The 14,151-nt window shown below is 44.3% G+C and overlaps 1 protein-coding gene across 2 annotated transcripts in view; it reads left to right on the top strand.

The window, feature by feature from the left end:
• Nucleotides 1–120: 120 nt before the first annotated feature.
• The window catches only part of TTC21B (tetratricopeptide repeat domain 21B), an 87,222-nt gene continuing 73,191 nt past the window's right edge, over nucleotides 121–14,151 (top strand). Inside the window, exons 1-4 of one of the 2 annotated variants that reach the window (XM_065561786.1) lie at nucleotides 121–248; nucleotides 614–743; nucleotides 4,571–4,681; nucleotides 8,878–9,044. In XM_065561786.1, coding sequence (XP_065417858.1) covers nucleotides 228–248; nucleotides 614–743; nucleotides 4,571–4,681; nucleotides 8,878–9,044 — 429 coding nt within the window. In that variant the 5' untranslated portion in view covers nucleotides 121–227. The remainder of the gene's footprint in view (nucleotides 249–613; nucleotides 744–4,570; nucleotides 4,682–8,877; nucleotides 9,045–14,151) is intronic. The other variant, XM_065561787.1, reaches the window with a different exon arrangement.

Here is a 14,151-nt window from a genome sequence, read left to right as displayed (position 1 = left end):
TCCCCGGGACAAACACCCGCCTTTCTCCAGCTCCGACTCTCGTCCCAGCGCAACTGTCCAATCAACGCACGGCATTTTCCTGACTCCGCCCCTCTTCAACTATCCAATGGGGGCGGCTTTTTCCCCATGGCTCCGCCAATGGAAATGTGCTCCCGCCCCATGCCCCAAACGCTGTTCAGCGTCGCTTAGGTTACTGCTGTGGTAGCTGCGAGTTGCGGCCGGTGGCCATGGAGTCCTTGACGCAGCGGGTCAGTAATAGTGGCCTTGGTGCCGCCGCCTCTTGCGCGCTCGGCCGCTTCAGTCCCCCCTGCTCGCCCGAGACCGCGGCGGCCGCCTATCTCCCTCCCGCCGCCCGGGCCGGGGCCTTCCTCGGAGGGTGGGCTGGGGCGGGTAAGCGCTGCTGGGCGGGAGGGGGCTCAGCTGTGCGCCGCCGGGGAGGCGCAGAGGCGATACGGAGCCGGCACGGTTGCGGCTGCAGCGTTTGGTGTAGGCGGGGGCTGGTGGGAGCCTGTGGGGGCGCAGGGAGGCCGCGGGCAGTCGCTGAAGGCGGTGGTCGCGCTCCGCTCAGCGCCGGACCGGTCCCTGGGGTGTCACAGTAACGCTTCCCTTTCAGGCGCTGATCAGCTACTATTGCCAGGAAGGGTACTTCCGGCACGTCCAGGTGGCTGCTAATGAGGCGCTCAAGAAGTTTGGCAACGACCCCGTGTTCCTGTTCTACCGCGCCTATGGCATGATGATGGAAGGTGACTGACTGCTTGTAGCTGGATCTTTGTTAAACGCTGAATGGGAAACCATCAGCTTCAAATCCAGGCCACTTCACTTCACTGACCCTTCCCCTGACACCCGCCACCAGTTCCTGCGGTTTTACAACAATATTTAATTTTTTTTAAAGAGTTATTATTAATGATTTGAATTTTAGAAGCGCCTGGAGGCCCCGGTTGAAATCGGGGTTTCCGTGTGCTGCCAATGTAACAGATAGTCATTGCTCCCAAGAGTGCATGAGCTAAATAGATAAGACCAACAAAAGGTGGGAGGTGAAACAGGTACACAGAAATAACTTGTTTTAAAGCTTTTTTATTGGAGCTTGTTTTCTTTATTTAGCTAATCAGTCCAAATTGTGATCAACTGGAATAATTTTTATGTACTTTGAGTTCTGTATTATGGGGCTTTGTTTAGATTTACTATTACTAGATCTACTTATTAAGTAGGTTTGGGAAAATGGAACTTTAAAAAAAAAAGTTGGAAACACTCCACCTGTCCCTGAACTCAGGCCAGTCTGTCTTTTTACAATAACATTTTCCTTTTTTTTTTTAAAAAAAAGTGTGTTCCTCCTCCTGTTGCAGATATAGAAAATGCCTGGAAGGGGGAACCAGTGCCCAAAGTGCAGTAAAAAGCACAATATAAAATGAATAAAGCAGGGGTGGACCAACTTTTTGGCCTGAGGGCCACATCTGGGTGGGGAAATTGTATACAGGACCATGAATGTAGGGCTGGGGCAGGAGGTTGGGGTGCAGGAGGGAGTGTGGGAGTGGGGTGTGGTGTGCAGGAAGGGCTCTGGGCAAGCGGTTGGGGTGCAGGGGGGTGCAGTGTGGGAGGGGGCTCAGGGCAGGGGGTTGGAGTGCAGGAGGAGTTTGAGATACGGGCTCCGGCCCAGCACTGCTTACCTCAAGCGGCTCTAAGGTGGCAGCAGGGCTAAGGCAGGCTTCCTGCCTGCCCTGACCCCGTGCCGCTCCCGGAAGTGGCCAGCTTGTCCAGCAGTGGCTTCTGGGGGTGGGGTTGGACAGGCGGCTCTGCTGTGCGTTGCCCTCGCCCGTGGGTACCAACCCCGAAGCTCTCATTGGCCGCGGTTCCCTGTTCCTGGCCAGTGGGAGCTGGGGGAGGGGGGGCAGTGCCTGCGGGCAAAGGCAGTGCAAGGAGCCCTCTGCCTCCCACTGTGTCCTCCCCCCCCCACCCCCGGGGGGGTGCAGGGATGTGGTGCAGGGATGTGGTGCTGGCTGCTTCCGAGAGCGGCGTGGGGCCAGGGCAGGCAGGGAGCTTGCCTTAGCCCCATTGTGCCACGGGGCTGGCAATCCCACGGGCTGGATTGAAAGCCCTGACTGGCCGGTCCGTGGGCCGTAATTTGCCTTCCCCTGAAATAGGGGGTGGTTTTCACCTTTGGTGACTGGTAGAAATAAAACAGGACCACTTCCAGGTTCTCTCAGTATTAATATGCTTTTCTTTCTCCTATTACTGTATGGCAGATGTATGCCTGGAGTACACTAGGATATTAGTCAGTATAACCACATCGGTTGGGGGTGTGAAAAATCCACAACCCTGAGTGATGCAGTTAAACCAACCTAACCTCCAATGTAGACAGTATAGAGCATTCTCCTGTCAACCTAGTTACTGCCTCTTGGGGAGGTGGAGTACCTATGCTTTCACTCTATGCATCTGAAGAAGTGAGGTTTTTACCCATGAAAGCTTATGCCCAAATAAATCTGTTAGTCTTTAAGGTGCCACCAGACTCCTTGTTGTTTTTGTAGATATAGACTAACACGGCTATCCCCTGATTCCTGTCACATAGGTATGCATTTTAAGTGTAGACAAGCCCTTACACAAACAAGTGAGAATGATTGTGAATAGAGAGGTTAGCTGTACGCAGAATAAACAAATTGAAAAAACAATTCCTTCAATTATTTTTCAGATAATTATATCAATAATAGGGCTGTCGATTAATTGCAGTTAACTCATGGGATTAACTCAGAAAAATTAATCATGATTAAAAAATGTATCGTGCTTTTAAACAAGAGACTACCAATTGAAATGTATTAAATATTTTTGGATGTCTTTCTACATTTTCAAATATATCTATTTCAATTACAACACAGAATACAAAGTGTACAGTGCTCCCTTTATATTATTTTTTATTACAAATATTTGCATTTAAAAATGACAAAAGAAATGTGAATTTAAGAATACTCTGCACTACAGTACTTGTATGAATCTATTTATTATGAAAGTGCAACTTACAAATGTAGGTTTTTTTGTTACATAACTGCAGTCAAAACCAAAACAATGTAAAACTTTAGATTGGAGAAGTCCACTCAGTCCTATTTCTTGTTCAGCCAATCGCTAAGAGGAACACCGAAGGGACATATGAACCTTTAGCGCATCTGGCATGTAAATATCTTGCAACGCCGGCTACAACAGTGCCATGCAAACACCTGTTGTCACTTTCAGATGACATTGTAAACAAGAAGTAGGCAGCATTCTGCAAATGTAAACATACTTGTTTGTCTGAGCGATTGGCTGAACAAGAAGTAGGATTGAGTGGACTTGTAGGCCTTAAAGTTTTACATTATTTGAGCTTTGAATGCAGGGTTTTTTAATACATAATTCTACATTTGTAAATTCAATTTTCATGACCGAGATTGCACTACAGTACTTGTTTTAGGTGAATTGAAAAATACTATTTCTTTTGTTTATTTACAATGCAAATATTTGTAATAAAAATAAATATAAAGTGAGCACTGTCAGGGTGGATTTGATTTAAATCACTAGTCAGGAAGACTCAATTTAATAAAAGTGCATTCTTGTTGGTTGTTGTAACCTTAATACATATTCTTCACAACTCAGAGATAGATGTAAGTTTCATTTTTAGAAGGTACACACTATGTATTTTTCAAGTGATTTATTTTGAAAACTTTTCAGATTAGTTTTACAGCTATATCAGGAAATGAATGATTGGTTATTTTGTTTACCAAAGGTAATTGAAGCAGTTCACCTCCCAATGACTTCATAAATATCTATCTCCAATTCAACAGGTTAATCATTAATATTTGGAGGATTTTCTTGCTATGCTGTATTAGGAGGAGAACATCACCAGACAGACATTTAAATTATTTTATTTAACTATTTTTCACCTCTATATTTTATTTATTTTAAAACATTTTTGCTGTTAACAAGCATGTTGTCTCTGGAGACACACATCCACAGTTTGAGAAATGCAAAATTAAGCATCTCTGATGGTATCTTCTAGACTGAGCACTGAGTCCCATTGGATAGATAGAAATATTAACCTAAATAATCTATACAGAAGCCCCTGAAACCCCATAAAACTGGGTCCCTAATCCATGAACTATTGGAACTCATTTATAAAACTTTTCTCAAACATTATATGAATATATTGTTTCATACAATATAATTAGAATTTGTAATCCCTATTCAATGACGGGATATCTTTGAGGTATAATGTATCTTCCTCAAAAAGCATTTTAATGTTTAAAAAAATAATTGATTTTTATCTATCCTGAGCACTGTACGCTTTGTATTCTTTGTTGTAATTAAAATCAATATATCTGAAAATGTAATAAACGTCCAAAAATATTTAAATTGTATTCTATTGTTGTTTAACAGTGCGATTTAATATTTTTTAATCGCTTGATAGCCCTAATATTGAATATACTGGACAGTGTTAATCATAACAGTGGCAGGTAAAACACTTTCAGGGAAGCATGTTGTTTGTTTTGTGTTTCTGTTTTGTTTTGTTTTAAATAATTGTGTCCCTTTTATCTCTTCTTGTATTCTTTAGGTCATGTTCAGGAGGCTATCCGGGAATTTGAGTCTATTAAAAACAAACAGGAGGTGTCCCTTTGTACAATGATGGCACTGATCTGCGCCCATAAAAAGAGCTCTAATCCAGGTATCTTAATGGAAAAACTGTTGTCTTTCTGCGTTTTACATAGTCTTATAATATTTGCAGTTAAAAAAACTGTTGGCAATCTAACCTGCAAAATATAGTTGAATCTCAAACCAAAATGCATGCGTTAGCCCTACACATAACTGTAAATTTAATACTATAATTAGATGAAGTTTGACAAAACTATATACAAAAATCTCCATTATATAACAAATAGGGGTGTATTTGCAAACAAAATATTGAAAAGTTACAGAGCTGTGTTTCTTGACATATTAAAAATATCTTTTCCTCTTAAGCAATGGCCATCTGATGAAGGCCTCCACTCTCCTGGCTGCCTCAGGCCTCTGTCTTTTTTTGATCTCCTGATCTTCTTTACTGTCACCAGCCTCTAATTCTTCTGCATCCAAAAGGCCAGTCAGAAAAATTTTCCTTTTCAGAGGACAAGCATTTCTTATTTCCCTGTGTAGCCTCACTTACCTTATAGTTTTTCTACTGCCAACTTCAATTCCATTTAGGAACACTTCCTTGTCCCTGCCCTATCCATTGGACTGTGAATTGAGATGACCTGACCAATGAGTATTTTGTGTACGTAAAGTATGAAGGATAGAGTGCCATTGAAGTAATGGGACTGAAAATTCCTTACTACTTGATACTCCTATCCAAGTTCTCCCACCTTATAAAAAACTTGTTTCTGGAGTTTATGCTACATGAAAACAATCCTGCTATGCTTTTCATTTTCCAAGAGTATATGGTGTCTTTCATGCATTGCTGAAGCATAGAGTTGCTGACTTTCACTTTGACAATGAGCAAATGATCTCTTCCCTCATGTTATTCACCAAAGCAAACTCCAGGGTGTTGGAACACAGTATTTAATATATACCACAAAGTGCATACATACTGTTGATTCACTTCTGTTGTTTCCAGTGTAAAATTGTTTAGAATATTGAAGTTTTGCAAAGATTATCCCAAACTCAAACAAATGTTTTAATTATTGTCTTTCCACTAATAGCTTAAGCATTGATCATATGATATAGTATAGGTAACAACAATCATTAAAGTATTACCACACAAAAAATTATAAAAAAAAATATTTTTTTTATACTTTTTGTAAATTAAAAAGAGAAAACGTAGATTTTTGCAGTGTAACTTCTAACTAGGGGACTGGAATGGGTTCAGAACTCCCAATCCTGGTTGCAAGAGTTCCCTCCCTTCATCTCCAGAAGTTATAATAGTTACAGAGTCCTTCAGGTACAGGTGGAAAGCCAATTTTGGTAGGGGCCAATGCTTCATGGTCATCTTTGAAGGGCCATTTCACTCTGAAAAGTAAATTTAAAAATAGTATTGTGTGGACTTCCATATTTGTGATTTCCAGATAAAAATTTCCTTCGCTTACATGTGAAACATGGCCTTTCCAACAGACAGTTCTGTAAACTTCACCTGGGATCTGAAAGTTACACTGAATTTTTGTCTGTCCATCTTCTTTTGTATTAAGTATTCTGCCCTTGTTTGCATATGTGTAACTGAGGGCAGAATTTGGCATTGTAGGTAATTATGTTGGTGCAATTCTGTTGATGTAGCTGGCTCGCTCTCAAGCATTGCAGATCAGATACAGCCAACAAAAGTAAAAAATAATAAAGGCTTATCTTTGTTACTAAAGTAATCTGTATGTCCCTGAATACACGTAGGAAATGTATTTGAGTTAGTGCCATTTTTAAAGTTATTTTTTAGAGCAGAAGTGCGCATTAAATAAAAAACTTGAAAGTTAAAAGCAATGGTGACTTTGAAAATATAGGAGAAAGTCTGCAGGGTTTTGGAGAGAGTAAGTGCTAGGAAGACCAACAACAACAAAAGTTGTGATATAGTATTCAAAATCAGGTCTTGAAAAATTCATTCGCCATGTCACCTGCCAAGCTTTGTATTTTATATGGGTTTTTATACAACACTCATCACCATAGTGTCTGAGCTCATTCCAGTGGTGCATTAAGCAATGTATCTACACACCTGTCACATGTTTTTGTTCTCTCATCATCTTCGCAAAAGGAGAAGCATATGTAGTGATGTCTTGTTTTGGTATGGTATTTTTATTAAGTATATCTATTGCAGTGTGTTTATACTGGAGAAGGTAAGGTCAAAAATATGTACCTTGCACTGGAAAGTGGTGAGGTTTGTGATCATCGTTGGTTCCTGGGGGAGTTCATTCCACAGTCTCATACCGTCCCCAAAGAAAGTTTTATCTCCTGCATAGATGAGTTTACTCTTTTATTGTTGGGAGTTCCATTGTGCCAGAGGAGAGAAGTTGTTGTGTGCGGTCTTTGTTCCAGAGCTTTAGGTATCCTGGGCCCAGGCAAGGTTGCGTGTGGAAGATAAGGACTGAGACTTTGAACTTCATTTGAAATTCTGTGGGAAGCCAGCCTAGAGAGCGGAGGAGAGATGTAGTGTGCTCATAGTAGCCTTTGTTGCTTAGGATATGCGCTACAGTATTCTGAAATAGTTGGAGTTTCCTGAGTTCTGAAGGTTTCATGCCCAGCTATTTTGTATGTTGCCTTGCTATAGTCCAGGCAAGAGATGACAAAGGCATGAATAACTGAGACTATGTCTTTGTTGACCCGGATAGGGTGAAGTCTCCTAGCCTGTTGGAGATAGTAGAAAACATTACTCGCAGTCATTGTGATGTGAGCTAAATATCAATGAGGAATCCAAGAGTACTCCTAGCCTATGGACTGATTTGACCAATGGTGGGTGTGAACCGTCAGCTAAAGGAAACGGCAGTGTGGCTGCAAAATTGTTATGAATGCTTTCCTCTGTCACCTATTTTCATCAGCTTCAGCCAGCTGTTCTTTATCCAGGAGCTGATCTCGTCCAAGCTCTATACCATCTTGATTTAGTGGTGTGTTATTATCGGGTAAAGGACTGCTGACCCCAAGTGTCTACTCAGCTGTGTTTAGCATCATAATGTGAACCCCGCATGCCTAAGTGTGTAGACCTGGGCTTTGAGACTCACTGCTGTGGGATCCTGCTTGCTGTGTAGACATACTTGACGTGATTTGCCACCCTGTATAGCTCCTTGGGGCAGGATTTGACAGCCTCAATGGAGGCTAATAGGAAAGTTCTCTTTGCCTGTAATGCAGCCTCTCATAGGCTTTGAGGAATTGGCCACGTTTCATCCTGTTTGAATTGGCCTTTGTCATCTGCCATTGGTCTTTGAGTTTCCACCCCTCTTTTCATCTGGTGCAGGGTATTAGAAATCCAAGGACATCTGTGTGCGCATTCGGGAGCAGGGGCCATGTGTGAGCCAGTTTGTCAGTGGCCAAGGACAGTGCAGATTGACCAGGTCCTCGACTCCTTGTCCTGTGGGTGAGATGCTGTTCTTTAGCCGGCTTTCCCTAGTGTGTCATCATTTTATACAAATCTGTATGTAAACTGGTGTAGTGTTGTCTTCTTGAGTTGGTCGACATAGCTCAGTACTGTCAGCCTTGCCAAATGGCAGAGGAGTGAAACTTAATTTTGATAAGTTTCACTGCTGCTATTTTTGGGCAGTAGTTACCCTGTGGGGAGTAGTTGTTAGGTGTCCTATCAGTTTTATGCTGTTGCTTGGGAAAGCCTTGAATAGTAGTGGAGGCAAGCACTGGTATTTTTTTCATGTGACGGACCCAAAAATTAGACCTGAGAAGGGCAGAGTAGCAGAGAGATGCTTCCTAACAGCTGTCAAGAAGTTCTGCAGAGAAATAGTATGGTGGTGAATTCTCCACTCCCCTACCCAGCCTCATAGCAGCCGTGGAATTCTGGGTAGGTAAGAAGAAACAGAAAGCTGCTTCTCTTGTCTAGCAGCTAGAGATGGGTACTACTTTAAAATTACCACTCAGCTACTAGATAAGTAGTGATAATAAAAGATGTACATTGGCTCTTGTTTGGGGGTTCCATTTCCTTTGCAGAAATCTCAGCAAGTAAGTTTGCAGAAATGCGTCTCACCAGAGCATTGCTCCTAATGCCTTGCTAATGCAGCACCTCTACCCTAGTCTTTTGTATTTATCTCTGGAAAACATGTTTAGAGCTCCAGCTAGTGGGGGAATACCAGAGTGTTTGGCAATGTGCCTTGGGATGCCACATTTATGCGACATCTGCTCTTATCTTACCAAGGTCATTGTACAATATGATCAAAATTTTAACAAAGAATTCCCACTGTTACTGGCTATTTTCAGATCGAGACGCTATTTTGGAACTGGATGCTAAAATGAAGGAACAACGTAAGACTGCAGGACAGCAGGCCTTGTACTTTGCAGGGTTGTTTTTGTGGCATCTTGGTCGTCAGGACAAAGCCCGTGAATATGTTGATAGAATGATCAAAGTTTCTAATGGTAATAAAGAGGTAACTAGTCTTTTATATATGAAATATAAGTATAGCTGTCTGTTTATAAAACTAGATGTCCTAGCCCTCTTCTACATTGAGTCATCCTTTAATGTAACTGTTGTATACTATAATATTTCAATTAATGCTGCAAAAGCATTTTTGGGTGGCTGGTACTACTCACAATTTGTGAATAGTAAGCTGTTAAATCTCTTTGATCCAGTAACTGAAAAGCAAGGTCTGCTGTGGTCAACCGAAATATTTAATTAAGTAAATACATTTATCTTCAGGCAAAATAAATCTAAATAGCCGTGTATAACTGAGGCTTCTGGTTCTTGGTTTAAATGTTTACTGGAAAATGCCACCTGCCTTCCATTAATGTTGGTACTTTCCAGAAAATATTTATTCAAACTGAGAACATTTTTCAATTTATGTATTTTGATAGCGAAATATAATTCCTAGTAAGAATTTGAGCTATAGTATGGAGTGTAGTATGTCTCTAACTAGAGAGAGTGATATATTTATTTAAAAAAAGAGGAGCAAGCTCAAAGCCACTAGAGCAACTGGGCTTTCAAGACTTACTATGTATATTGCTAATACTGAAAACTATTGGTCCTAAATATAATATAGAATTATTTTATAGTAACGTACAAAGGAACATCACTTGCATTTGCTAACAATTTTCAGGCTGGCTGATCTTAAAGTCCTTCATCTGGAACTTTGTGACACATTCCTTGTGACAGTGTCTTCTGCTTAACTCTCAGTGAAATTTTCCATGTTTTTAATCAGATCTCTTTAAAAACAGAAGTTGCAGTGTTAGTTTAAAAAAAAAAAAAAAGTACACTCTATTGTTTTTGTACATAGCCTCAAATATAAGTCCACTCAATATATCATTAATGTGCACTTATAAAGGGTTGTTTGTTTTAATATAATAGTGGGAACAGTTTTACAAAACAATTAAAATTGTTCGGTTGTGGTGAAATATTTCTTCAACTTGATAAAAATGTGCTTTGTTATGTGAGCGTGTAAGATTGAGATCTCTAACCATGCTTTTTAAGGGCATGGCTACACTTGCAAGTTAGAGCGCATTAAAGCAGCCCCGGACGCCATAACTCATGACGCGTCCACACTGGCAAGGCACGTAAAACGCTTGGACTCCGCATCTGGAGCACTCCTGGTAATCCACCTGAGAAGCATAATGCTTGCTGTGCCCAGGCTGGAGCGCCGCGGCGCCAGTGTGGACGCCCTGGTCTATTAATGCACTCTGATTGGCCTCCATAAGTGTCCCACAATGCTTGTTCTAGGCACTCTGGTCATCACTTTGAACTCTACTGCCCTGCTCTCAGGTGACCAACCGTCAGACCCGCCCTTTAAATTCTCTGGGAATTTTGAAAATCCCCTTTCTGTTTGCTCAGCAAGGCATGGAGTGCTCTCAGCAAATCTTTCCAGGTGACCATGCCTCCACACGCCCGGCGAGCCCCAGTGTGGAGCAATGGCTAGGTGCTGGACCTCATCAGTGTTTGGGGGGAGGAAGCTGTCCAGTCCCAGCTGCGCTCTAGCCGTAGGAATTACGATACCTTCGGGCAGATCTCAAGGGGCATGATGGAAAGGGGCCATGAGTGGGACGCTCTGCAGTGCAGGGTTAAAGTGAAGGAGCTGTGGAATGCGTATCGCAAAGCGCGCAAGGCAAACTGCCGCTCCGGTGCTACCCCCGCAACCTGCCGTTTCTACAAAGAGCTGGACGCAAAACTTGGGGGCAACCCCACCTCCACTCCGAAGACCACCATGGACACTTTAGAGCCCAGTTCAACAAGGCAGGAGGAGGCGGAGGAAAGTGGGAGCGAGGGTGCTGAGGAGGAGGGAGACAGCCCCACATCCCTAGATGCATGCAGCCAGGAGCTGTTTTCAAGCCAGGAGGAATTTAGCCAGTCGCAGCGGACAGTGCTTGGGGAAGGACAAACACCAGAGGAGGTGCCTGGTAAGCGGCTTTTATTTTGGGAAGGAAGTGGTTTGGTGCGGGCTCTTGGGGCAAGGACGATTAGGGCTGCATGTATGCCTAGATGTGGAATAGGGCGTTGATGTGCTCTCTCACGTCATGGTAATTGGCCTTAGTGATCTCTTGAAAGGTCTCATACAGAAGCTGGGCAATCCGCTTGTGCGGGTTCCTTGGCAGAGCTACTGTGCTGCTTGTCCCAGAAAGGCTTACATGTCTGCGCTATTGTGCTGTGACGGGTGGGGGGACCATTGCTGCACACAGGAAAGCTGCATATGGGCTAGAGTGGAAGCCGCATTGTAGTAGAAGACCCTCCCTTGCTTCCCAGGTCACCCTCAGCAGCGAGATATCTTCCAGGACGAACTCATCCTGTGGAAAATGTGGGGACAGTGCCCCCTTCAGCTGTTGGTTCTCCCCAAGGCACAGAACTCCAGAGGACAGTACGGCCGTGAAATAATCAGTCTCCCTTGCCCCTGTGCTTACTCACCATTTTGGGGCTCCTGTGGGTTACGAGCGCTCGCTTTGGGACGGGCAATTTCTGCTATTGTGTACACGGTGCTTGTCTTAAAGTACAGCCGAATCATTGCTCTGACTCATGTGAACAATGCTGCCTCTGTTAAGTGTTGCATTTTGGCTTTACAGATGCAGCCTTGAGATTCCTGCCGTCCTTGTTATCACCGTCCGAAAGTCTCCAAAGAATCAGGAAGCGGCCGCGTAGAAGCAAAGAGGACATGCTGCATGAAGTCATGTAGCAATCCCTTAATGAAAATCAAAAAGTTCAGGAGTGGCAGGAGAATGAAAGGAGGGTCCGCCAGCAGAATGCAGATCGCCGGCACCAAAGCATGGAGTGGCTGCTAAGCATGGAGCGCCAAGCGGACTTGATACAGGCGCTCATAGCAATGCAGGCAGAGCACTTCCGTGCCTGCGGCGCACCCCCCCCCCCCCCTTGTCCCAAAAGTCTTTCCCTTGTGCCCTCATGTCACTGCCAACCCACTTTCTACAACATCCAGGTTCTTATCGCCCCCAGCTGCCTTCAACACTTGTAGCTTCACCACCCAGCCCTGCAAACTGCGACCCTTACCCACTGCATTCAACCCCCATCCCCATGCATTTTAGCCAGCCTGAAGTGCAGCACTCATTGCATGGCACTCCAGATAGGAAGGCTGAGTATGATAACAGGATATACGCAAATCTGTGATTGCCCTGTTCCTCACCCCACCCCCTTCCCTTGTCCCAGACAACACAGATGTGTCATGCCCTTTCTGTTTCCTGAGCAGTTGTTTCTTTTCAATAAATTAATTTTATTTTCAATAAATGAATGTTTTGGCTTTGAAAACATTCTTTATTATTGCATTAAGTAAAAGATACCATAGCTCAGGAAAGCAACAGGCACTGCAAGTCAGGGCATCATATGTAGCAAACACAGATTCCTACTAACACTGGAACCAGTTCACTTCACTCCCGTGCAGGGCACCAAACATAATTTGAGGCTGAAAGCCACCAGTAGCTCCCTCAAGGCATCCCTAATCCTTGCAGCCCCATGCTGGGCCCTTCTAATAGCCCTGCTCTCTGGCTGTTCAAATTCAGCTTCCAGGTGTTGAACTTCCGAGGTCCATGCTTGAGTGAATATTTCACCCTTCCCTTCACAAATGTTATGGAGGGTACAGCATGTGGATATAATCGTGGCGATGTTGTCATTGGCCAGGTCCAGCTTCCCATACAGACAGTGCCAGCGGCCCTTTAAATGGCCAAAAGCACACTCCACAGTCATTCTGCACCGACTCAGCCTGTTGAACTGCTCCTTGCTGCTGTCAAGGCTCCCTGTGTAGGGTTTCATGAGCCACGACATTAAAGGATAAGTGGCGTCTCCAAGGATCACAGTGGGCATTTTGACTTACCATACGGTGATCTTCTGGTCTGGGGAGAAAGTCCCGGCTTGCAGCTTCCTGAACAGGCCAGTGTTCCGAAAGATGTGTGCGTCATGCACCTTTCTGGACCAGCCTGTGTTAATGTCAACGAAACGCACATGGTGATCCACAAGCGCCCGGAGAACCATAGAGAAATACCCCTTCTGATTTATGTACTCGGAGGCTAGGTTGGCTGGTGCCAGAATTGGAATATGCGTCCCATCTATCGCACCTCTGCAGTTAGGGAAACCCATTTGGGCAAAGCCAGTCACAATGTTATGCACGTTATCCAGAGTCACGGTTCTTCTGAGCAGGATGCGATTTAATGACCCTGCAAACTTGCATCAACACGATTCCAATGGTCGACTTTCCCATGCCAAACTGGTTAGCGACCAATCGGTAGCTGTCTGGAGTTGCCAATTTCCAGATTGCAATAGCCATCCACTTCTCCACCGGCAGTGCAGCTCTCAATCTTGTGTCCTTGCGCCACAGGATGCGGGCAAGCTCAGCACATAGTCCCATGAAAGTGGCTTTTCTCATCTGAAAGTTCTGCAGCCACTGCTCGTCATCCTAGACTTGCATGACGATGTGATCCCACCACTCAGTGCTTGTTTCCCGAGCCCAAAAGCGGCATTCCACGGTGGTGACCATGTCAGTGAATGCCACAAGCAATCTCGTGTCGTATGCGTTATGCGAGTCGACATCATTGTCGGACTACTCGCTGTCAGTTTGTAGCTTAAGGAGTAACTCGACTGCAATTCGTGATGTGCTGGCGAGATGCATCAGCATATTCCTCAGGAGTTTGGGATCCATTCCCGCAGACCGAAAGGGAAGACAGAGCGCACAGTACAAAAAACATTTAAAAGCTGGCACCAAAAGTGGACGGAAGCACAGGGATTGCTGGGATGTGAAGCGATGCATCACGGGCGTTGGGACAGGACCCAGAATGCCCTGTCCCCTCCGCCCCCCTCCCACAAGCCACAGCACCAGAATGTGCTCTGTGGGATAGCTGCCCATAATGCACTGCTCCCAGTGCTGCTGCAAATGTGGCCACGCCAGTGAACACATTGCAGCGCTTTCCCTCTGCGGTCTCCGAGGGCTGGTTTAACTCACAGTGCTCTACATCTGCAAGTGTAGCCATGCCCTAGGGTTGTGTAGATCGTGATGTGTAATGGAAGTTGGTTGTCATCATAACTACAGAGAAGCTGCTGTCTCTCCATATCTGAAC

Source organism: Chrysemys picta, chromosome 11, assembly GCF_011386835.1.
Source record: "Chrysemys picta bellii isolate R12L10 chromosome 11, ASM1138683v2, whole genome shotgun sequence".
NCBI classification, from domain to species: Eukaryota; Metazoa; Chordata; order Testudines; family Emydidae; genus Chrysemys; species Chrysemys picta.
The sequence above is the reverse complement of the archived record's forward strand: the minus strand, read 5'-3'. Positions and strand labels throughout refer to the sequence as shown.